The sequence below is a fragment of the Mustela erminea genome, chromosome 14 (genome assembly GCF_009829155.1).
Source record: "Mustela erminea isolate mMusErm1 chromosome 14, mMusErm1.Pri, whole genome shotgun sequence".
NCBI lineage: Eukaryota > Metazoa > Chordata > Mammalia > Carnivora > Mustelidae > Mustela > Mustela erminea.
This window is the reverse complement of record NC_045627.1, coordinates 35,421,281-35,447,188: the sequence shown is the minus strand read 5'-3', so window position 1 is coordinate 35,447,188 and position 25,908 is coordinate 35,421,281. Positions and strand designations below refer to the sequence as shown.

The 25,908-nt window shown below is 40.5% G+C and overlaps 2 protein-coding genes across 5 annotated transcripts in view; one reads left to right on the top strand and one right to left on the bottom strand.

The window, feature by feature from the left end:
* The first annotated feature begins 4,592 nt into the window (after positions 1-4,592).
* On the top strand, positions 4,593-6,312 carry LOC116573140 (tropomyosin alpha-3 chain-like). Its single transcript, XM_032312971.1, has one exon. The coding sequence runs from the start codon at positions 4,755-4,757 to the stop codon at positions 5,499-5,501; it is 747 nt and encodes a 248-aa protein (XP_032168862.1). The 5' UTR covers positions 4,593-4,754; the 3' UTR covers positions 5,502-6,312.
* A 10,589-nt stretch (positions 6,313-16,901) lies between these two features.
* Positions 16,902-25,908, bottom strand: part of CCAR1 (cell division cycle and apoptosis regulator 1) — a 65,930-nt gene continuing 56,923 nt past the window's right edge. For all 4 annotated transcript variants that reach the window (XM_032312237.1, XM_032312235.1, XM_032312234.1 and 1 more), the window contains 6 exons: positions 22,498-22,580; positions 22,006-22,152; positions 19,880-20,000; positions 19,614-19,799; positions 18,493-18,698; positions 16,902-17,765 (listed from right to left, as the gene is read on the bottom strand). In XM_032312237.1, coding sequence (XP_032168128.1) covers positions 17,706-17,765; positions 18,493-18,698; positions 19,614-19,799; positions 19,880-20,000; positions 22,006-22,152; positions 22,498-22,580 — 803 coding nt within the window. In that variant the 3' untranslated portion in view covers positions 16,902-17,705. The remainder of the gene's footprint in view (positions 17,766-18,492; positions 18,699-19,613; positions 19,800-19,879; positions 20,001-22,005; positions 22,153-22,497; positions 22,581-25,908) is intronic.

Genomic DNA, 25,908 nt, shown 5'->3' with positions numbered 1-25,908 from the left:
TAAGATTTTATTTATTTGACAGAGTTCACAAGCAGTCAGAGCAGCAGATAGAGAGAGAGGGGGAACCAGGCTCCCCACTGAGCAGAGAGCCCGATGCGGGGCTCGATCCCAGGACCCTGGGATCATGACCTGAGCCAAAGGCAGAGGCTTAACCCACTGAGTCACCCAGGCACCCCTAAAATACAAAATTTAAATAAGATCCAGAGTCTCACAATATCAAAATTTCCAGGTTTCAGTTGCAGACAAGTTGTCATACCAAGAACCAGGAAGATGTCAAAACAAAAGACGACACCAACACAGAAATGATCCAGATGTTAGAATTACCTGATAAGGGGGCGTCTGGGTGGCTCAGTCAATTAAGGATCCAGCTCTTGATTTCAGCTCATGTCATGATCCCAGGGTCCTGGGATCAAGCCCTGCATCAGGTGGGAGCCTACTTCTCTCTCCCCCAATCCCCCCGCTTGAGCTCTCTCTGTCAAATAAGTAAATAAATAAAATCTTTTAAAAAAATATGACCTTAAGGTGACTTTTTCTTTGTTTTTCCTTAAGATTTTATTTATTTATTTGTGAGAAAGAAAGAGCGCACAAGCGGGGGTGGGGGAGGGAAGTGGCAGAGGGAGAGGGAGAAGCAGATTCCCTGCTGAGCAGGAAGCCCAATGCGGGCTCCACCCCAGGACCCTGGGATCATAAGCTGAATTGAAGGCAGATGCTTAACGACTGAGCCACCCACGTGGCCCTCAGACATTCTATATACATTTGATTTTTTCATTATGGTTGATAACATTTCCATTCTTCAACCCCTAAGCTCAACATTTGCAAAAGAAAAGGGGAAACCACAAAGGACTTCTATGTATTAAAGTGCCTAACTCCTTAGTTATGAAACAGCAGTGTAGAAGTCCCAAAGAAGTTTGGGGTAGGAGGGTACCTGCCCAACTCAGGTGATAAAGCATGCGATTCCTGATCTTGGGATTGAGTTCAAGCCCCACACTGGGCATAGAACTTACTTAAGAAAAGGAATAAGAAGGAGAAGGAGGAGGAGGGGGAGGGGGAGGAGGAGGAGGAGGAGGAGGAGGAGGAAGAGAAGGAAGAGAAGAAAGAAGAAGAGAAAGAAGGAAAAAGGAAGAAGAAAGAGGAGAAGGAGGAAGAGGTGGAGAACGGGGCGAAGAAGTTGTTTCTGATAGGAACCACATTAGGTACCAAGGAGATACCCTGAGCAGGAAATGAGGGGACAGATTTGTGAAGCTATTGCTGAAGAAGCAACATATCAAACTTCTGATCAGTTCATCACAGTTATATCATTCTTTTTTTTTTTTTAAAGATTTTATTTATTTATTTGTTAGAGAAAAGGAGAGAGAGCACAAGCACAGGCAGACAGACTGGCAGGCAGAGGCAGAGAGAAGCAGGTTCCCCACTGAGCAAGGAGCCCGACGTGGGACTCAATCCCAGGACGCTGGGATCATGACCTGAGCCAAAGGCAGCCGCTCAACCAACTGAGCCACCCAGGCGTCCCCAGTTATATCATTCTTAATCTACATCTATCATGGGACACCTAGGTGGCTCAGTCAGTTGAGCTCAAGTTATGATCTCAGGGTCCTGGGATCAAGCCCCAAGTCTGGCTCCTTGCTCAGCAGGAAGTCTGTTTGTCCCTCTGCCCCTTCCCCCCATTTTTTCCTTCCTCCCTCCCCACCCCCGCTCCTATGCTCTCTCAAATAAATAAGTAAAATCTTTTTTTAAAAACCCTACATCTATCATAAAGTGTTTTTTCCGAAAATAGTCTAGGCTCTCAAAAAGAATTTTTAGTAAATTTCCCTTTATTCCAGTTCATAATGAAAGGAATCCAAGACATCTTGTTTTTATTTGGTGTCTATCATGAGAATTGAGAAAAGCAATCCAAATGTTTTCACTTCTTTAAGAAGCTGGGGAGAGACTTTCAGCTCGTGTTACATGGCTTGGCAGGCAAACATTCCTCACAGTGTTAAGCGTGATTTGAGCTCAGTCCCACAGTTCTGGTTCATTGCCTAGGAGTTCTCACCTACAAAGTGGGAGAATGAGGAAAAGCTCTATCTCCTCACTTTAAAAGGTGATTCAGTGAAGGATGATTTAGCTTAAGGATCGAGATAGAACTGTAGACCAGAGGCATCTGGTTGACTCAGAAGAGGTACAAAACAATTATTGAAATAAGATTAAGATTATACATTATACTTGGAAACATAGATTTTACAAAGTAAGTATTTCTTACATGTCTTACAGCTGTTAATATCTATCTTGTTTACACAAAATTCCAGTGCTATGTCGTATTTTTCTTATCCTAACCTAACTTGTTATGATTTATATTTCCTCTATCATCTTCTCAATTATAATTTGAATATAAAACCATTTTCATTTGAGAGAGTGTTGTTTTGAAAATATTTAGTAAAGGTATCAGCATCTTTGCAGTAACCTGGAAGACTGTGGTTATCCATGGGATTATGCCATTTAGGGATAATAGACGTTAGCTCAAAGCCATTTAAAAAAAATATCTTATTTATTTATTTGAGAGAGAAAGAGAGCACACGAGATGGGGGAGGGTCAGAGGGAGAAACAGACTCCCCTTTAATAAAATCTTAAAAAAAAAAAAAAGTTGAATCACTATGATGTACGCCCGAAACTAATGTAACATTTTTTGTCAACTATACTAAAAAAGAAAGAAAGAAAGAAAGAAAGAACAGTTAATAGTCCCTTTACAAAATGGGAAGCATTTTAAGCTGGGCAAGGCGGCACTTCAGTAGGTACTGGAAAAAATAATACAAGGCAGGAGTGGCTCTGACCCTGCAACTCAGACTTTCAACTCTACTGCTATTTTAAGTTTAATAAAGAGTTTTACTGTCAATGTAAGTACCATTAAATCACAACTGGCTTGAATCACTTTTTTTTCTTTTTTTTTAGTGTGGAATGGAGCTGAAGATTGGATTCCTAAATTTTATTTTTTTTAATTGTAATAAAAATCCGTTTTACCATGCCGGGTCAAATCAATCCTCTGCGTCTATACCGACTAAACCCTATATACCATTCCTTTATTAGTTTGGTTCTTACCTCTTATGTTTATACTGTGACATTTCAACCTTTTGCTTTTTCTGACTGTCATTTTGTTAGTTTGTTTGTTTAAGATTTTTATTTTATTTATTTGACAGACCGAGATCAGAAGTAGGCAGAGAGGCAGGCAGAGAGAGAGGGGGAAGCAAACTCCCAGATGAGCAGAGAGCCCGATGCGGGGCTCCATCCCAGGACCCTGAGATCATGACCTGATCCCAAGGCAGAGGCTTTAAACCACTGAGCCATCCAGGAGCCCCCGACTGTCATTTTGGATATGGGTATATTAACAGAGTAACTGCCAAGCCTCTCAATAATTAAAACAGAATTAAATTGTGACTTCATCATCTTGGGCAAAGGAGTCAAAAGTAGTAATGATGCGGTCACCTGGGTGGCTCAGTAGGTTAAGCATCTGCCTTCAGCTCTGTCCCTCCCCCAACTCATGCTTTCAGTCTCTCAAATAAATAAAATTTAAGAAAAAAAAAAAAAAAGATGTAGGAGCCCCTAGGTGGCTTAGTCATTAAGCATCTGCCTTTGGCTTAGGTCATGATCCCACAGTCCTGGGATCAAGCTCTGCATTGGGCTCCCTGCTCAGTGGGAAGCCTGCTTCTCCCTCTCCCACTCCCCCTGCTTGTGTTCCCTCTTTCATGGTGTCTCTCGCTGTCAAATAAATAAATAAAATCTTAAAAAAAAAAAAAAAAAGATGTAATGACTTTCTTAAAACATTTTTTCCTATCCAAGCAGATAGGCTTCCAAGGAAACAGGAACTAATCTATTTTTTAGAAGATTTTATTTATGTATTTATTGAATTAAGAGAGAGCACAGAGCAAGAGTGAGAGAAACTGAACAAGCAGGGGGAGTGGGAGAGGGAGAATCAGGCTCCCCCTCTGAGCAGGAAACCCGATGTGGGGCTCCATCCACAACCCTGAGATGAAGACCTGAGCCTTAACCCACTGAACCACGCAGACGCCCCTGATAGGCTATTTATCAAAGATGGAATCTTCACTTATAACAAATCCTTAATAATTTAAAGGAGTACAAAATTACCACTGGAGGAAGCTGAATACACGGGAAAGCCAGAAGCGTGTGGGTCACAGCCTGTACCTCGAAGCTTTAGTTTCCCCAAGGGATCTTTCTGCGCAGACTGCACGAGGTCTCAGGCAACCAAGACGGAAGCATGCCCCAGCCTTCAAGCAGAAGCAAATTAACCGTGGAGCTAAAGAATAGTAGAATGGTAGAATTCTCATTTTATTCCTAATTCCAGTTCTTATAGTGAGGGTTGTTTGCCTGATACTCTTCTGGAAACAGTAGCTCAAAGGTTAAACATTCACCTCTTGGAAGAATTTCCAACAGCCAAGCGACTGCCTCCTGAGTTTACAAAGCTGATAAAAGACCCTGGAATAAATAACAGATGGATTTGGGAAATGGCCTAAGTATACCCCAAGGCTGGTATATATTATACCTTAAGAAGAATGGTTCAGGCGCACCCGCCTGCGGTTCGCCTGCGCCGCCCGGGAGACCGCGACTTCCGGGCTGGTCCTGGGCCGCTGGGGGCGCCGCCGTTGCGCGGCGCGGCCTGGGCGGGGCGGCCGGGCGCTCAGGAGTGCGGCAGCGGCGGCTGGAGCGCAGCAGCCGGCCTCTCGCACCGCAGCCTGCCCGCCAGCCCGCCGCCGCCGCCCGGAGTGATGGCCGGGAGCAGCTCGCTGGAGGCGGTGCGGAGGAAAATCCGGAGCTTGCAGGAGCAGGCGGACGCCGCGGAGGAGCGCGCGGGCAGTCTGCAGCGCGAGCTGGACTACGAGAGGAAGCTGAGGGAGACCGCTGAAGCCGATGTAGCTTCTCTGAACAGACGCATCCAGCTGGTTGAGGAAGAGTTGGATCGTGCCCAAGAGCGACTGGCAACAGCTTTGCAGAAGCTGGAGGAGGCTGAGAAGGCAGCGGACGAGAGCGAGAGAGGCATGAAAGTCATTGAAAGTCGAGCCCAAAAAGATGAGGAGAAAATGGAAATTCAGGAGATCCAACTGAAAGAGGCCAAGCACATCGCTGAAGATGCCGACCGCAAGTATGAAGAGGTGGCCCGTAAGCTGGTCATCATTGAGAGTGACCTGGAACGCGCGGAGGAGCGGGCCGAACTCTCAGAAAGCCAAGTCCGACAGCTGGAAGAACAATTAAGAATAATGGATCAGACCTTGAAAGCATTAATGGCTGCAGAGGATAAGTACTCGCAGAAGGAAGACAAATATGAGGAAGAGATCAAGGTCCTTTCTGACAAGCTGAAGGAGGCCGAGACTCGGGCTGAGTTTGCAGAGAGGTCAGTAACTAAATTGGAGAAAAGCATTGATGACTTAGAAGAGAAAGTGGCTCATGCCAAAGAAGAAAACCTTAGTATGCATCAGATGCTGGATCAGACTTTACTGGAGTTAAACAACATGTGAAAACCTCCTTAGCTGCGACCACATTCTTAAATGTTGCTCTGTTGTTTTGTTTTGTTTTGTTTTGTTTTGAAACACCATGCTTACCATGAAACCCCTTAAATGCATTTTTATTTACTTTTACACTGTCACAGTAAACATCCACGAAATACCAGCTAGATCAGGGAATGGGGAAAACACACACACACACACATACACACACACACAGGCGAGCCCGTGGCAGGGCCATAGTGACTTAAATGTGCCATTTCCCAGGTTGCCATTGCCACACTTCATAGAGAGTTTTGCAACACAGGGTACTCAGCCAGCCCAGGAATCCTCACGAAAGCAGAAAGATTTCCACTCAAAAGTGCCAACGATGTATTCAACAGGCAGATTAATGTTGAAAACACAATGAGGTGTGGATTGGTGCTACTTTAAACAAAAAGCCCCACTGTGGTCTTTCGTTCAATATTGTACAATTTAGAATTCTGTCCAACACTAATTTATTTTGTCTTGAGTTTTACTACGAGGTGAGGCTGTGGGTCCTGTATGCCTGAATTCACTAAAGCCAGGGATGTGTAAGGCACGCTGCTCTTGTAAGACTTCTGTCTCCTCCTCATTGGCACACTTGCGGCTCATTACAACTTGTAGGATAGCATTCAATGTGGTTTTCCACTCTCCATTTCTCCATGTTAAAATGAAAGATTTAGGCACTACGTACAATTGGTAAAGGAAAAACATTTAAGAGTTTTAACTATATGTAAACATTGTATAATGGTATGGAATAAAATGCACACTGTAGGACATTTTCTAAAAAAAAAAAAAAAAAAAAGAAGAATGGTTCAAAGTAGGTTTTAATTAAATATTTATGTTACAGCCAGAAACAGCAACTGTCTCTGTGTGGCCAGCCCCCGGCTTCCAACAGGTCTGTCTCAGCAAGGAAATGAATAGACATTAAATATTTATTCTCTACATGTTAAAAGTACACTCTGCTCTTTCCCTGCCTGAAGAGAGATAACAAGGCTAGAGATAGGGGTGCTTGGGTGGCTCAGTGGGGTAAGCCTCTGCCTTCGGCTCAGGTCAAGATCTCAGGGTCCTGGGATCATGTCCCGAATTGGTCTCTCAGCTCGGCGGGGAGCCTGCTTCCCCCCTCTCTCTGTGCCTGCCTCTCTGCCTACTTGTGATCTTTCTCTCTCTCTCTGTCAAATAAATGAATAAAGTCTTTTAAAAAAATAAAAATAAAATAAAAGGAAATATAATCTTATAAAAAGACTGGGAGGCCCAATTGAACTAGGAAGCAGATCAGGGGTTGAGCCCCGCATCGGGGCTCCGTGCTCAGCAGGGCACCTGCTTCCCCCACCCTGCCTCTCTGCCTACTTGTGATCTCTGTCAAATAAATAAGTAAAATCTTAAAAAACAAAAGAAACAAAAAAACCCTCCAAGATCAGTATTAAGAAAACCTCTGTTTAATGGGCTTCTATAGAGTACACTTCCAAGTTATTCCCTGCCCAATGGGGCACCTGCTGGCTCAGTTGGTAGAGGACCCAACTCTTGATCTCAGGGTCGTTGAGTCAGAGAAGCATACGACTCTTGATCTTGGGGTTGTGAGTTCAAGCCTTGCACTGGGTGGAGAGATTACTTTAAAAAAACTTTTTAATCTTTTTTTTTTAAAGATTTTATTTATTTACTTAACAGAGATCACAAGTAGGCAGAGAGAGAGGGGAAAGCAGGCTCCCTGCTGAGCAGAGCCCGATGCGGGGCTAGATCCCAGGACCCCAGGACCATGACCTGAGCCAAAGGTGGAGGCTTTAACCCACTGAGTCACCCAGGTGCCCCCCAAAATCTTAAAAGTCTTAAAGAAAAAGGTATTCCCTATACTTTATGAAGTTTCATTTGCTTGAACCATAGTGACACAAATCAATTTTTTTTTGAGATTTTATTTATTTGACACAGAGAGAGACAGAGAGAGAGGGAACACAAGCAGGGGGAGTGGGATAGGGAGAAGCAGGCTTCCTGCTGAGCAGGGAGCCCAATGCAGGGCTCAATCCCAGGACCCTGGGATCATGACCTGAGCAGAAGACAGACGCTTAATAACTGAGACACCCAGGTGCCCCCCAATATCTATTTTTGTTTACCACATGCACATGTAACCACAGGTGAAATTTCCACCTGATTTAGTAGCTTAGAGAGTTTTTAGGGCAAAGGTCATGAAAATACAAATAAATACCAATTATAAAAAATTGTTAGGAGAAAGTTCAATTTTGAAGTTAATTTAATTCCCCAAATTTGATAACCTAGAACAAACCTCATACAAAGAGGCACCTGCTTAGCCACATGTTAACAATAATGAAACTGCAGTAGTGCAATAAAGGATAGAAATTAAAGTGATTATATGAGATGTTAGGTCCAAGGCATATGTGTTCTAAAACTGATGAATTAGAAAGCCATCTGTTCTCAAGACACTGTATAACAATGCTAAGAGCCAAGTATTTAAAAGGTGATTGAGATATCCAAACCTAGACTTAAACTATTTTTTTTGTTATGTTTTAAAGATTTTATTTATTTGACAGAGAGAGATGCAGCGAGAGAGGGAACACAAGCAGGGGGAGAGAGAGCGGGGGAAGCAGGCTTCCCACTGAGCTGAGAGCTCAATGTGGGGCTCAATCCCAGGACCCTGGGATCATGACCCAATCGAAGGCAGATGCTTAACAACTGAGCCACCCAGGCACCCCTAGACTTAAAATATTTTTAAAGTTCAAATACCTTAGTAAAGAATAGATGTTTTAAAAATATCCACTTAGAGAATATAAACCAAATAAATAACCCAAAGAGAGTAAGCCAGAATCGACAGTTACTCCAGTGAAGTCCACAGTAAGATTTTTGTTACCATTAGAAGGAAGCTCTCCCAACATATTCATGCTCTTTACATGAATAAAACCTCTTTAACACAGAGATTCACAAGAGTTTAGGATTTCCTATAGCAAACATAAAGTTTTGCCTATTGGTCTTGAATTTGCTAATGAGTAAGAGTGCTGCAAGTTCTTTTTTTTTTTTTTTTTTAAGAATTTATTTGACGGGCGGGACGCCTGGGTGGCTCAGTTGGTTGAGCAGCTGCCTTCGGCTCGGGTCATGATCCCAGCGTCCTGGGATCGAGTCCCACATCGGGCTCCTTGCTCGGCAGGGAGCCTGCTTCTCTCTCTGCCTCTGCCTGCCATTCTGTCTGCCTGTGCTCGCTCGCTCTCCCCCCACCCCGATAAATAAATAAAATCTTTGAAAAAAAAAAAAAAAAGAATTTATTTGACGGGCACCTGGGTGGCTCAGTGGGTTAAGCATTTGCCTTTGGATCAGGTCATGATCCTAGGAACCTGGCGTGGAGTTCCTCATCGGGCTCCCTGCTCAGCTGGGAGCGTTTCTCCCTCTGCCTGTTGCTCCCCTTACTTGTGCTTGCTCTCTGTCAAATAAATAAATAAAGTTTTTTTTTTTTTTATCTACATTTTAAAAAATGAATTAGAGAGTGAAAGAGCAGAAGCAATGGAAGGAGGGGCAGGAGGAGGAGGAGGAGAAACAGACTCCCCATTGAGCAAGGAGCCCATCTTGGGGCTCAATTCCAGGACCGGAAGTCATGACCTGAGCCGTAGGCAGATACTTAACCGACTGAGCCACCCAAGTGCCCTTACTGCAAGTTCTAAAACAGAAAATTTAACTGGAGCTCAAGTCTTACCTTTAGAATGGCAGCATTCTTATTTTATTCCAAATCCAGATTTACTCTAGATTTGGTTTCACTTAATTTGAAATTAGGCTGACTCACACTATCAAAACATATTAAATATATAAATGCTTACTTTTGATGAGTACATATTTGTATAACCACTCAATGTTAAGCCTGCATTTCAGCCCTGCCTAGCTCTAAGAATCAGATACCTTTAAACTGTATATTTAGGCTCACCAGGTCTCTGAGCTAATCCAAACTGCCTAATAACACGTTAGGAGTTCATCACCCCAGTGGACAGGAACTAAAACTTTCATTGCTTTATATGTGGTTGTGAACCCAAATGCCACCACCCGTATCAAGCTCTCACCTTCAATCAAATATTCAATCTCATCAAGATCTGTACAGATGAGCCTCTACCTTGGCTCATGGCCTCTGCCTAAGTTGTTTGCAATGAAGCTGGGGCCCCAGCTCTGAATTCTGCCTCTGTGGTTGGGGTCCTGATAGTCTGCAAAATCCTCCCGTTTTTAGGGACTGGACTTTGTCTTCATGGTCCTGTTACTAGCTGTAGTCTAATTCAAACTGATCAATTTCCCTGGAACTATAATCTGCCTGATTTTCAGTACACAGCCTAGAGGGCTACTTCCTCACTTCCCTTACCTTCTCCACTCATCAAATTAGAAACCTTTGGGCAGGGACGCCTGGGTGGCTCAGTTGGTTAAGCAGCTGCCTTCAGCTCAGGTCATGATCCTGGCGTCCTGGGATCAAGTCCCACACTGGACTCCTTGCTTGGCGGGGAGCCTGCTTCTCCCTCTGTCTCTGCCTGCCATTCTGTCTGCCTGTGCTTGTTCTCTCTCCCTCTTTCTCTCTGACAAATAAATTTTAAAAAATCTTTAAAAGAAAAGAAACCTTTGGGCAGTGAATCTGCCTGTACACAGGAATCAGAATTGGGACTATAAGTCACCCCTGAGGAGGGCATGGGGGAGCAGCACAGTGAAGATGACCCCCCACCCATCACCAGTCTCTTTATCGACATATTCTAGTCCCTTAAATGCTCAATGGAGCAACATTTTAGGATTTACCTAATTTAGCCAAATAAATTGTCTCTAACCGTTTGCTTGCAATTTCACTGTGGGGGCCTAACTAGTCGTGGAAGCTCCCTTTCTCTCTGATGCAGAGAACACAGCCTTTCCAGGTAAGGCTTCGGAAGATGAAGTCACCGTCTTGAAGAACAGTCCTTTAGATTCAGGCAGACCACTAACCTCTGGCTGGAGACACACAGCCTGGAACCTGGGCCTTTGCAAACAAGTCACATCTCTTTGACAGATCCTCCCTCCCTCATTGCTTGATAATCTACATAATCCTTGCCTTGCCATTTTTGTGGCCTCTCCATTGTCAAAAATACTTTGTTGCTTACTGTTTACCCCTTCCTCTGCTGACCATCTTAATTCTTTAATTTTTTCCCTCTCAGGCCGGAAACCTAGTGTTTCTGCCCAAGCCAGCTGACAGGCCCCCTCACCACCTACCTGTTTTCTCAGTCAAGCCCTTCATGGCCTTCACAAACTTTTTAGTTTGAACGTCTTGCTTGTCAGCCTCTGAAGCGGATGGCGGAGGCCACACCAAACACATGGATTATGTTCATTATATGACACCTCACAAGAGAATTATATAGTCATGTCAGCTTAAGGGTGACAAGTACAACAAAACACTATGAAGAAAATGGATTTTTCCCAGCGTATTTGTTGCTTATGTAGTTGTGACCCTTCCCATAAAAAAGTACGCCAGAGCAGCTTTTCAAAGTAAGTACCTTGCAGATTCCAAGGCTTGCTTATCCAATGTAGAAATATTTACCCCTACAGAAAAAGCCCAAATTGCTCAGATAATATCTCCAAGGTAATTGCTACTTTTCTTGGAGTTGTTTTGTTTTGACAGACAGAGAGAGAGAGAGAGACAAGCAGGGGGAGCAGCAGAGGAAGAGTAAGGGGAAGAGGGAGCAGCTGAGCAGCGAGCCCGATGTGGGGCTTGATCATGGCCTGAGCTGAAAGCAGATGCTTGCTTAACTGAACCACTCAGGCACCCCGCTTGGTGTTGTTTTGTTTTTATAAGTTTTGGGGGCGCTCGAGTGGTTCAGTCAGTTAAGCATCCGACTCTTGACTGACTCAGGTTGAGATCTCAGGGTGTGAGATCGAACCCCACGACTGTCTCCACACTGGCCTGGAGCCTGCTTAAGATGCTCTCTCCCTTTCCCACTACCCCAGAGCACACAGTTCTCGCTCTAAAAACAAATAAAATTTAAACAAATTTTTAAAGTCATCTCTACCCCTAACATAGGGCTCAAACTCACGACCCCAAGATCAAGAGTTGCCAGGTAGGTACCCTTCCTGTTTTTTTTTAAAATCATGTATTAGGTAGGGAAACCCACTATGTATACCTTAGTGAAAAGGATGTTAACCCAGAAGAGCAGCAGCAGCACCTGATGACTTGGTAGAAATGCAAACTTGGGTTCAACCCCAGACCTTTTCAATCATAAATTCTGGAAACTAGGCCAAGCACTCTGTGTCTTTTAACAAGCTTGTCAGGTGATTCTGCTGCATACCAGTTTGAAGAACCACTGCCTTCGTTTAGGCATAATGATCACCTTCAAACTCCATCATTAATGGGGCTCAAATAAGGAGCTGACTCAGTGACTTCCTTAGGTAGTACCCTATCTGATAATCTGATATATGTCTTCTATATACACAAGAAAAACTAATACTTCATGGTTGATAGTAGTTTGGGACATCTTCTTCCAAGCCTGAGACTTGTTTTTAAACTAGTGAACACCAAGAGCAGGTAAATTTTACCTTCAACATGAATAATAAGTAGGCAATAATACCCAGTATCTTGGTATAATTATCCTTAGCCCCCTCTTCTCAAAATAAGTTCCCAGTATAGACAATAAATTATGGCCTAAATATCCCCTTATTAGTAAGTCATAAAATAGGCGGTGAAATGTGTCAACGATTCTTGAAACATTCTCATCACTCCATTATGTCTAACAAAAACAACTGTAAAGATATTTAGATGTTAATTTTAATTTCCAAAATAATCTGAACACAAAATTATAGCGGGAAGGGAAACCTTTCTTTCATGGAACCCACAGGCCAGGCAACTATTTTGCAGTTAAACCAGGAAATGTGTGGCACACTACATGTTCAATAGAGGAGGCTTTTATTGTGCCTCTAATTACTATGATCACTTCAATCCTTTGCTTAAAACCCATGGTTCTTGTTTTTTGTTTTGTTTTTTAGAGACAACACATGCAGGTATGTGGAGGGGAGAGGCAGAGGGAGAGTGAAAACCCTAAGCAGGTTCTCTAAGGAGTGTAGACCGAGGAAGGGCTCGAACTCATCCTCCTGCTGAGATCATGACCCTGGGCCAAAACCAAGGGCCTGGTGCTTAATTGACTGAGCCACCCTGGCATCCCAGCAATACTTTTTTTAAGGTGTTTTTGTTTTTGTTTTTTTGTAAATGACAGAGAGATGGTGAGAAAGGGAACACAAACACAGGGGAGCTGGAGAGGGAGAAGCAGGCTCCATGCCAAGCAGGGAGCCTGATATGGGGCTTGATCCTAGGACGCTGGGATCACGATCTGAGCAAAGGCAGATGCTTAATGACTGAACCATGCAGGTGTCCCATCAATACGTTTTTTGAACTTAGTTTGACTTTACACCCACTAGGACTAGCAATCTTGTATGGCTTCTGACAAAGAAAACCTCAGGCTATCTCAGAACCCCCCCACTAAAGATTCAGTGCCATTTCAGTGTTAACCTGTGGACTTCCAAAGGTCTCATGAGAGGAGTACGCTGGGCTAGGAAGGCCCCATGGAAGAAACAGGGGAGGAGTGCCCCTTGTATACTATGTATAGGACTGTCAGAATGCTGAGAGCTTGCTAGTATTCTGCCAAACATTTATGTGTAGTCCCTACTGTAGTATTTTTAATAAATTCTAGCCAGTATTTAAGAGATCTATGTACAATTCAGGCTCTGAGGAGCCTCTCAAGGGTCCACTATTGCCTGGATCAGAGAGAAGTCACAAAGACTGGCCTTGATTCATCTTCCTGCCGGAAAGCCAACAGTTCTATCTAGGTACCTGAACAGTTATCTTTACTGTTTGCTACATACATGTACCATTATCTCTTTTCACCCAATTCTTTAATGTCTTGTGGGCATGGATATCCACAGGTAAATTCCTTAGTTTTATGATAAATTTCTCCCATATTCTAATAAGTAAACTCATCCATGCTTAACATACTCCAAATTTCTTTTAGCAGAAAGAGAATTATTTTTTTGCTTCCTACATAAATATCCCACTTTTTTACAAGAAGTGACCACCTCTGTATTAAGGTTCAACACAGTTACACTGTCACTGTAGCAGAAATCCCTGTTGTGACCTCTAGATCTCAGGTAAGACTGAGTTGTGGGCCAGAAACTAAGGTACTTCAATTTTTCTTTTTAAGATTTTATTTATTGGTCAGAGACCACAAGCAGGGGGAACAGCAGAGGAAGGTTTCCCCTGAGCAAGAAGCTTGATGTGGGACTTGATCCCAGGATCTTGGGATCATGACCTGGGCTGAAAGCAGATACCAACTGAGCCAACCCCGGCCCTTGAAATTTTTGTACCAACTCAAACCTAAGGAAAGTTGATACTCTTGGGACTGCACTGGTCTTTGGTCCTGTGTCCAAGATCATACGTCTCTACTAGCGCTAACAGTGGATGTTAAGATTTATCAAAAATGTAAAAGCATCAAACGTCTTTCCTCCTAAGTTTACCTTTGGCAGTCTCCAAAGCATGACCCCTCAAAAAAGGTACAACTCCATACCCTTCCCACTCTTAGGGCTGAGAGAGAAAGGCCCAGGCGTGCCCAACTGATGTAAAGCTCTCTGCAGTCGTGCACTTGTGCAGAGGGTGAGGCGTGGTTACACAGTAAGACATGCAGTGCTCCTGGGAGCATTCAGGACGTGCAGACAGGGCAGGTGAAAAGGACATCAGCTCAATCTCTTCCACCTACTCCAGCTCCTCAAGTTCAGGGTCTTCACATTTCCTTTGTTTTTCACTTACACTGAAATAATGTTTTCCAAGGAATTACTATTGAGGACTGAATTATTTAGGTCTTACATGCTAAACATTATGAAAAGGTAAGTCGGAAGAGTCCTATGTTAGTTAGTTCGTCCTAAATCTGCCACCATGATTTTGGAATTCCAACTCTTTATATAAGCGGGGGTCAATTATATAAAAATATTTTTAAACCTATAAAATTTGATGTCATCCTAAATACCAAAATCACCTTTGAGATTTTTCAAATGTATTAAGAGATTTAAACATCAGCGAGCAGTTAATTCTGACTTTATAAAGATTTATTTATTTGAGCGAACGAGCAAGCATGAGCAGGGGGTAGGGATAGAGGGAGAAGCAGACTCCCAGCTGAGCAGGAAGCCCAAAGTGGAACTTGAACCCAGGACCCTGAAATCCCAGGCACCCCCTCTTTTGCCACTTTAGAGGAAGTCTTGGATTTATAATAGGATTAATGTTCTTACTGCATCAGCAGAATGATCCACGTATTTGAGCTACAAACACTTTATGACTGAGGTTTTAGAATTGTTAGGGTAAAAGGCAAGAGCACTTCAAAATCTTCTTAAACTGGTACACAAACGACTAAAAAGTTTAAGAATTCTATAGTTTCTGAATAAACACTGATTCATAATTAGTATTAGTTATCTTTTTTTTTTTTTAAAGATTTTATTTATTTGACAGAGAAAGATCACAAGTAGGCAGAGAGGCAGGCAGAGAGAGAGGGGGAAGCAGGCTCCCCGCTGAGCAGAGAACCTGATGTGGGGCTTGATCCCAGGACCCTGAGATCATGAACTGAGCTGAAGGCAGAGGCTTAAACCACTGAGCCACCCAGGCACCCCAGTTATCTCTAATTCTAAGTAATTATGTAGTAGGTTAGGGATCAGATCGTGTAAAATACTAAAAAAATGTGGTTGAATAGTATTCAACTTTTTTTTTTTTTAAAGATTTTATTTATTTGGGGTACCTGGGTGGATGAGTGGGTTAAAGCCTCTGCCTTTGGCTCAGGTCATGATCCCAGGGTCCTGGGATGGAGCACCGCATCCAGCTCTCTGCTTCGCAGGGAGCCTGCCTACCCCCCACCCCCCCGCTTGCCTCTCTGCCTACTTGTGATCTCTGTCAAATAAATAAACAAAATCTTAAAAAAAAAAAAAAGATTTTATTTATTTCAGAGAGAGAGACAGAGTGAGAGAGAACACGAGTGGGGTGAGGGGAAGAGGGAGAAGCAGACTTCCCGCTGAGCAGGGAGTGTGACAGGGGGCCTCAAACGTGGGAAATGCTTCACTGATTAAGCCACGCAGGCACCCATTACTCAACATTTTGAGAAGAATGTAATGTGAACATACATAAAGTCTAAGCGTTGCTTAAAGGAGTTTTTTGTGTTCTTACAGTTTTACTAGGACTTGGGCAAAATTCAGTAAGAAATAATAAATTCTTAAAATTTCAGTTGTTCTATAATGACTGAATCATGCATCAGAAATGTAAAAACAGGGGCACCTGGGTGGCTCAGTCAGTTATGTGTCTGTGTTCAGCTCTGGTCAGGATCCCAGGGTCCTGGGATGAAGCCCCAAGTTAGGCTCCCTACTGAGGCAGGAGCTGCTCTCTCTCTCCTCCCTGCTTGTGCTTTCTCTTGCTCTCATTGTCTCTCTCAAATAAAAACTTAAAAAAAACTTAAAAAAAAAAACACAAAAAAAATTAGGAGCACCTGGGTGGCTCAGTGGTTTAAGCCTCTGCCTTCAGCTCAGGTCATGATCTTAGGGTCCTGGGATCAAGCCCCACATTGGGCTCTCTGCTCAGGGGGGAGCCTGCTTCTCCCTCTCTCTCTGCCTGCCTCTCCACCTACTTGTGATCTCTATCAAATAAATAAATAAATAAAAATCTTTATTAAAAAAACTAAAAAAAAAAAAAAAATGCCTTTTAGGGGTGCCTCGGTGGTTTAGTCATTGAGCTTTCCATTTTTGGGTTTCAGCTCAGGTCAGGATCCTGGGGTCCTGGCATTGAGCCCTGTGTCAGGTTCCATGATCAGTGGGGAGTCTGCTTAAGATTCTCTTCCTCTTCCTCTGCCCCCCACTAAAAATAAATAAATAAATAAATAAGTCTCATGCTCTAGTGAGTGAGCCAACCATGTATTTCTTTCTTCCCCAAGATTTTTATTTTTAAAAAATTTTACTTATTATTTGAGAGAGAGAGAGCACGAACACAAAGCAGGGGGAGTGGGAGAGAGAAAAGCAGACTCCCTGTTGAATAGGGAACCAGACACAAGGCTCTATCCCAGGACTGTGGGATCATGACCAGAACTGAAGGCAGACACTTAACCGATTGAGTCACCCAGGCCCCCCTGATCCTTTCTTGTTGAGGGGCTGTCCTATGCAACATAGGATGGTTAACAACATCCTTGGCCTCTAACAACTAGATGGAGTAGCATTCACTCACCCAGCTGTGGCAAGTAGAAGTGTCTCCAGACATTGCTAAATGTCCTCTGGGGCAAGTTCACTCCCTATTGAGAACCACTGCTTTAGAGTGTATCACATTTTCTACCCTTTTCACTCAACAGTTAATCAACTCTTACATACCCACTAAAATTCTGAAGGAAGTACACAGACTAATAAAAAAATTATTTTTAATTAAAGAAGGCTTAACTTAAGACATCATACTGACATCTACTGGCTTGGTGCTAAACTGTACATTTGACAAACACTGCATTTAAGGGAAAAAAAAACCCTCAAAATTCAAATATAGGTGCTATTTTGGGAAAGAACAATTAATTGAAAGCAGTAACATTAACACCAGTACTATTTGTTTTTCTTTTGTAAGTCTAACATATATATTAACAATGGTAATTATCTATTACTTTCTTAGTTTTTGATGTCTTTTGGATGAACTGAATTTTTAATGAATAGTTTAGAGGCTGATAGAAGGGATTTTTTTTAAGACAAGTAAAAAAGTCTGATTCAAAAAACTTGCAAAAAATTAAGCAGCATGCTATTTTATGATTTATACTGAAATTTTAAAAGACTAAAAATTTTTATAAAAACCTAATAATGATAATTCTATAAATAAAACTGCAATTATTCTAAGTATTTTAATAAAAGACATTTGGTAATTAAATACTACTATCAATTAAAGTGATGAACTTTATTGGGGTTAAAAACTATAACAAAGTTCATCCTAAAACATTTTGCAATGCAAAATTATTTCACTCAAGGAGTGTTTAATAATTTGAATGCCAGGAATTACAAGCAATTTTCAAAAGCAGACTCTTCACATTCATAAAACTTTATACATCATTTGAACTAACATATATTTATACTACTAAAATCAAACATGCATCACTTTCAAACATTCTTGTATCATGATTTTATATATTACATTATTTAACACCATTCTTCACCATTACACATATTTTATCATACACTTGCACCATTCTCCTTGGATTTCTGATCTTTATCTTCATTCTTGACATTATCCTATAACACAAAAGACAAAATATTTAATTAGATTCTCTTAAACGTAACTTAAAAAATTATAATAAACATTAGTTAACAGGAACTCTAGAGAGCCCATTTTGCCATCTATGAAAAACTGACACTAGAGACAACTATAAAGGAAACCCCTCAATTCTATGCAGAACAGTTTGTAGTATTTGAGAAAGCTATCTATGTCCTAAGAAATCAGAGGTAATTAGGAATACTAGTAGTATATTCCTTGCACAGTAATATGATTTCTCTCCCCTTGTTCTGAGACTGAGGATATGGAAGATTCTCATTTTAATTAGTTTATAATGGCACTGAGTTACAGATATTTTTTAGTGACAAAAAATACTAATAAATTGATTTTGATAGTGCCAAAGGGTTTCTCAACTCTGCCCAACAATAAATGGCTTTAAAAAGAAGTAAATGGTTTTATTTTCCTCAAGTTCAAAATCAATTCACTCTCTGGCTCTGAAAGAAATACAAATAAAACTTTTAAGTTTTCAAGAAGTTTCAAGAAGTCTAAACACATAAATCATGTTGACATTCCAACTAAGTTCTAGAAGAATACAATCTTTTGGAAATCACTTTTGATTAATATGACAAAGGACAAAACACCCACCACTATTTGCTCTGAGAAAACCACTAAGAGCTTAATGACATTATAATTTCCAGAGTTAAAAGTTGAGACAAACTGAAAATATGTAAGTATAAAACTGCTAACCTTCTTCAGTACAGTGTGGATTTCATCCATTACTGTAGATAAGTTTCTGATTGTCTTACTGAGTTGGTTTTCAAACTGCAAATTCATGTTTTCTGAAATCTTCAAGTTTTCTTGTAATTGACTAAAGTCCTTTTTAACTTCTCTGAGTTCACCTGAGAGGCTTTTGTTGGAATTCTCCAAATTTAGTATGGTTTTCTCATCTTCATCTGTTTAAAAAAAAAAAAAAAAAATTGGAATTCACCATCTTACCCCTTAAAATCTCCAATCATGAGGTTAATAATATCTAAGGGGTGCCTGGGTGGATTAGTAGGTTAAGGGGGCACCTCTTGATTTTGGCTCAGATCACCTCAGGCTCCTGGGACTGAGCCCTGCATCAGGCTTGGTGCTCCACAGGAGTCTGCTTGAGGACTCTCTCCCTTTCTTCCCCTCCCTGCTTGCATATTCTCTTTCTCTCTTAAAAATAAGTAAATTTAGTGGGGCCTGGGTGGCTCAGTCATTAAGTGTCTGCTTTTGGCTTGGGTCACAATCCCAGCGTCCTGGGATTGAGCCCTGCCTTGGGTTCCCTGCTCAGCAGGAAGACTGCTCCTCCCTCTCCCACTCCCCCTGCTTGTGTTCCCTCTCTTGCTGTTACTCCCTCTGTCAAATAAATAAATACCTTATTTTTTTTTTAGAAAAATAAATTCTTTTTAAAATTTAAGAAAATATTAAGGAAAATAAAAAGCAGATATAATTCCTTACAATGGCCACAAATGTCACAGTTATAAAGCATGATGTAGTATACTCGCTTCATTTAAATTTTACCTAAGTCTGTCTTCTCACCCAGGTTCCACTTTTTGGATGATTGTATAGATTAGAGAAAGTAGCAAAAACTGATGAAAACTGAACTAGGAGAAGATTAAAAAAATACAAGACAACAAAGGAATCTAAGAATGCATATAAAAATCCAAGATAAATTCTTAAAATGACAAGCTTTTAATGGTCAAAAGTGAGTTGTATAATGTGCCTAAACTAAAATGCAAAGTATGGATCTGCATGTGTACATAGGTTTGTATATATGTGTGTACACATATATATTCCAGCAGGGTTTTAAAAGTACCAAGATACCCAATGCTGTTCCTTACCCGTTTTTTCTTCTAGCAACTGCAGCTTCTGTTCTACTTCAGCTCTTACTTTTTCACTCTTTTCCAATTTTTGCAAGAGGCTTCCTACATCAACCATTGCACCATTATACACAATAAGACCAACATTTTCTTCCACATCCTTTGACTCCTGCTTTACTGTTGGTGTTGGAAGTAACAACCGGTTCCCTATAAAAGATCGTATTTTATTACTTTTTTCTTCTTTAACAATTACATAATAAGAAAATATCAAAATAATATATTCAAACCTAGCATATCTTCCTGCAATGCTTCAGACTCTTCATGGTTTTCTTCATCTTTTGAGGTGTCTGTTAATTTCCGGTAAAAGCAAGACTCACGGAGTACTACTTTATTAAGAAGTTTCTTTACCTGTTATATAAGTAAGTAAAAAAAAAAAAAAGACGAGAATAGAATACATTTCTGAATTGCCTTAACTGTGTTCTAATTCTCACATATGATAAACATCAGTGGCATCTGTGTTCTCAGTTATGTGGGTGTTTTTTTTTTTTTTTTTTGAAAATTTATTTCAACCTGAGCTGAAATCAAGACCCACTCTACCTGTGTTTTTCATTGCCTTTTTTTTTTTTTGAGATTTTTCATTTATTTCTTTCAAAGAGAGAGAGAGAGAGAGAGCATAAGCAGGAAAAGAGGCAGACTGAGGAGAAGCAGACTCCCTGTCGAGCAGGGAGCCTGATGAGGGACCCAGATTTCTGGGATCATGACTTGAGCTTAACTGATTGAGCCACCCAGGCTCCCTCACTTGTGCATTTTTTTAACTGCCTTCTCTATAAACCTAAAATCCAAATTATCATTTGAAAAAAATTTTGTTAATAAAAAACATGTAACACTGATAGAAACACTAAAGCATATACTAAAGTGTATATACTGGCTGACTCAGCTGACTCTAAATTTCAGGGTTGTGAGTTCAAGTCCCACACTGGGCTTGGAACCTAATTAAAATGGGGGAGGCAGGGAGGGCGCACACCTGGATGGCATAGTTTGTTAAGAATCCAATCTCTGATTTCAACTCAGCTTGTAAATTCAGGGTCCAAAGACTGAGCCCTACACATTGGGCTCCATGCTCAGTGTGGAGTCTGCTTAAAAGACTCTCTCCCTCTGCCCCTCCCAACCCCGGGATGTGCATACTCACTCTCTCTCAAATAAATCAATCAATCTTAGAGAAAACAAAACAAAACAAAAAAAACCCATGAGTGGGCGCCTGAGTGGCTCAGTGGGTTAAGCCTCTGCCTTCGGCTCAGGTCATGATCTCAGGGATCGAGTCTCACATCAAGCTCTCTGCTCAGTAGGGAGCCTGCATCCCCCCCTCTCTCTGCCTGCCTCTCTGCCTACTTGGGATCTCTGTGTGTCAAATAAATAAATAAAATCTTTAAAACAAAACAAACAAACAAACAAAAAAACCCACCCAACCAAACAAACAAAAAAAACCATGAGTTCCTGGGAGCCTCAGTTAAGCATCTGCCTTCAGCTCAGATCATGATCCCAGGAAGCCTGCTTCTCCCTCTCCTGCTGCCTTCTATTCCCCCTGCTTGTGCTCTGTCAAATAAATAAAATCTTTTTTTTTTAAAAGTGTATGTACAAAGATATTTATTACATTAGAGTCTATAATTTCAAAAAATGGAAATTGCCTAGCAACTGACACTTAGTTAAGGCAATTATGGTACATCTGTATTACAGAATGCTTTGTAGTCATAAAAAGGTCAAAGTGGGTCTCTATTTTCATAAAATGGTCTATACTGTTAAATGAAAAAAGTTGTCCAGGGGCATTGGCCGAATCAGTTGGTACGGCATGGGACTGGATTTTGGGTTTTAAGTTCAAGCCCTAAACTGGGTGAAGAGATTACTTAAAAATAAAATCTTAAGGGGTGCCTGGGTGGCTCAGTTAAGCAGCTGCCTTTGGCTCAGGTCATGATCCCAGAGTCTGGGATCCAGCCCACAATGGGCTCTCTGTTCAGTGGGCAGTCTGCTTCTCCTTCTCACTCTGCCTATTGCTCCCCCTGCTTGTGCTCTTTCTCTCATCAAATAAATAAATGAAATTTAAAAAGAAAAATCTTTAAAAAAGAAAAAGAAAAAAGCTGTCTATAAGTAACGTATAAAATGATTTCATGTATGTATATATATATATATGTGTGTGTGTGTGTATACACACACACACACACACGTATCAAGTTGCTTACAAAAAGATCTAGAGGATTACATGAGGCCAAAGGAACAGAACTATGGAAGGGACTTGTAACTTTTATTTTACACATTTCCATTATTTCTTGACTACAGTATCTCTATTAGCCAGTAGACAGGGATTAAAAAGGTAATTACTTAAAATGGCTTTTCATTTTAAACATGCATGACAGATTACCTGAGCCCGAGAAAGATGTAGTCCAAGAGTATAGAGTATTTCTTCTAAATCCTTCTCAAGAAGATAACCACAATGGCTTTGATCAAAATAAACAAACGCCATTAACAGATCCCTGTTAATTGTGATCATCTGAATCTTTTCTTTTTCCTAAAGAAAATGCAAAAGATAATAGTACATAATCTTTACCTCTGAAAAGTAAGAAATTGACACCATGTCCATACAATAGTTAAAAATAAGAAAAGACCTTTGCCTCATGTTACAAGTTAAAATGAGCTCATCTTGCTTATGTGTACAGGAGAAAGGAATAAAGCATATTGGTTACCTGACATAACTACAAATATAAAAATACAATAGGCTAAATTTTGCTCTGAGTGGTAATATATAGATATATAAGGACCAATAAACTTCATGATAGCGTTATGCTTAGTAAGTCTAGATTATGTGAGAAATGGAAATTATTATGTTATAAAGAATACATTATTCAATAAATACCTTATCTTTAGAGGGTCTCTCCTTGCAGTACCTGTTGATATCTCTTTTGTCATCTCGTTTGTTTATTTCTTCCTCATCCCGATCTATAAAATCAATACAATAGCAGCAAAATACTCATTAATACAGGTATTTTCTATTGCTGTAGAGATCAAAAATAGTTTTATGTTACTGGTCAGTTTTCGAAAGACACAATGTAAAGAAATACTGTATGAATAAAAATCTTTTGGACTTTAATGGGGTGCCTGGCTGGCTTAAGTCAGTGGAGTATGTGACTCCTGATCTTGGGGTTGTAAATCTGAGCCCCCACACTGGGTACAGAGATTACTTAAAAATAAAATCTTAAAAAAAAAAAAAAAAAAGAATTATGTTTTATTTAGAGAGGAGGAAAAGAGAGAGCGAAAAGGTAGGAGGAGGGGCAGAGGGAGATGGAAAGAGAGATCTCAAGCAGACTAAACACAAGAGCCCAACATGGTGCTCCATCTCACAACCCTGAGACCATGACCTGAGCTGAAATCAAGAGATGGTCATGCAGGGCACCTAGTTGGCTCAGTGTGTTAAGCCTCTGCCTTCGGCTCAGGTCATGGTCTCGGGGTCCTGGGAAAGAGGCCTGCATCGGGCTCTCTGCTCAGTGGGGAGTCTGCTTTCTGGTCTCTTTCTGCCTACTTGTGATTTCGGTCAAATAAATAAAAAATTATTTTAAAAAAATTTAAAAAGAGGGAGAGATTGTCATGTAACTGACTGAGCTACTCAGGCACCTCAGAAAATTAAGAATTATGAAGAATAAGAAAAGGATGAAATGTATAGAGACACTAAGAGGAGAAAAAAATTTTACTTTGTTAAATCAAATAAATTAATTCCATAAAAACTTGAAGGACATAGTTCAAAAAAAGTGTTTTATATATAAAATTGGAAATTATAATACAAATTTAAATAAAATAGAGGAAAGCATATTTTCTAAAACTTAAAAGGAATACTAGTCAATGCAGTTAAAACTAACTGTAGATCAATTACTGCAAAATAAAACTACATTAGGAACTAAGATGTTCTTAAGATAATTAAGAAAAGCTAACTGTGTTAATATCAAGATTTGCTTACACTAACGATCTATTCCATGTTTAAAAATGGTAATTTGGATAAATCATTCTATTTTAAGATTTCATTTCATTCATTCAATTGGGATTTAGAGTAATCTCCACACCAAATGAGAGACTCAAACCTACGACCCAAAGATCAAGAGTTGCATAATCTGCTGACTGAGCTAGCCAGGTCCCCTGAACTGTATACTTCTAAATGATGAGTTACGTAGTATGTGAATTATAACTCAACAAAGCCATTTCTGTAAAAGGAAAACAGGCAAATTGTCTAAAGCGGGATTGTGGTGATGGTTTAACAATTCTATGAAGTTATTAAGAATGATTAAAGTGGGAGCACCTGGATGGCTCGTTGGTAGGATATCGGCCTTTAGCTCAGGTCATGATCCCGGAGTCCTGAAATTGAACCCCGTATTGGGCTCCCTGCTCAACAGGAAGCCTGCTTCTCCCGCTCCCTCTGCTGCTCCCCATACTTATGCCCTCTCTCTGTTCAAATAAATAAAATCTTAAAAAAAAAAAAGACTGAAGTGCACATTTAAAAGTATTGAGTTTTGTAGTATGTATTGGTCCATAAATAAATTGTTAAAAAAGTGTCCTCGGGGTGCCTGGGTGGCTAAGCTGGTTAAGCAACTGCCTTCGACTCAGGTAATGATCACAGGGTCCTGGGATCCAGCCCCACACTGGGATCCAGGGAGCCTGCTTCTCCCTCTCCTGCTGTTTTCACGCTGTCAAAGAAATAAATAAAATCTTAATAAATAAATAAATAAATAAAAAATAAAAATGCATCCTTGGAACCCATTTCTCTCATATATGCTATAGAATATTATAGGTTTATTATTGTGGGTAAATTAATTCACTGTTAAGAGCCTCAGTTTCCTCAATTATAAAATAGAGAAAACAATAGCCTCTGAGTAAAAGTGTAATTACAAATAACTGTTATTAAGAATGTACCATATACTACAACAAGGGTAAATTTCTTTCCTTCATTAACATTTTATAGACATGATCCACCTTACTTGAGTATTTAACTTGAAAGCTATTTATTTCAAAACTTTGTCTCCCCTGGAACGCAGATTTTTTACAAATAAATCCCACCACACAAAAATATACTAAGGTTATGTAGCATGTCCCTTTATTTTTCCCCCACATATACTACTACCCATATCAAACATTTAAAGGAACATGCTATCTATAAAAAACTACTTTGTAATCTTTTTCAATGTCATTAATCTTCCAACAGTTTCTTCAATGGCTGCACAGAATTTAACTGCATGTCTACAGCAAAATGTATTTAAATAATTCTCTATTATTAAACATTAAGACAAGGGTACCTGGGTGGCTCAGTCAGTTAAGCGTCCAACTCTTGATTTTGGCTGTCATGAACTCAGGGTTCATGGAGCAGTGTATGAGCTCCAGTGTATGAGCAGTATACTCAGCCCCCAAGTCAGGTTCCCCGTTCTGTGGGGAGTCTGCTTCTCTCCCCCTCTCTGTAGAACATTCCCCCTGCCACCAACTCTTTCTAAAATAAATAGATCTTTAAAAAAAATACATTAAGACCAATTTTGATTTTTTGTTTATAGGCAATTATGGAATGAAGACCTGTGTTGATATGTTGACTGAATGACCGACAGTTGACTGACATCGCCAAATTTATGTCCAGAGAAAGTGCAACAATTTAAACTGACTGCAAGAGCAATGAAAGAACTCTTCTCTTTACCTCTGTTAATTGTTAAACTGATGTTCACCTTTGATTTAAAATATTTCGTCAAGGGAGGCCTGAGTGGTGCTGTCAGTTGAGCATCTGACTCTTGGTTTTAGCTCAGATACTGATCCCAGGGTAGCGCCCCATTATAGGTGTCCACGCTTATAAGAGCCTGCTAAGACTATCTCTTCCCGTCCCTCTCCCCTGTTCTCTCAAGTAAATAAATCTTAAAAAAATTCATCAAATTGATAGGCAAAATATAGATTCCCGTTATATGCTCCCAATTACTAAGAAGATTCAACACAAATTTAGACATTGAGCTGCACTGTATTTTCATTTTGCAAAAAATCACCTTTCTACTTGTCTACTGGAAAAAGAGCGGTCTTCAAGTAACATGATAGGATAATGAAATATAAAGTATGGGGGAAGGGGGAGCTATGATAACATAAGCAAGCAGCAACTGAAAACACCCAGGAAAAATCAATAAAGAACTATAATCCTATCACTGTTTGGCTTCGCAGTTTAGGATATTCATTCAGCAAGTATACCTGCAACGTGTATCAGCAAAGAGGGGACAAAAATCTCTCTTTTTCTAAGATTTAAGCAATTTTTAGAAAA

Bases quoted from the DNA above. Each gene is read 5' to 3' on its own strand.
- LOC116573140 (XM_032312971.1), top strand. From the start codon at position 4,755: ATGGCCGGGAGCAGCTCGCTGGAGGCGGTGCGGAGGAAAATCCGGAGC.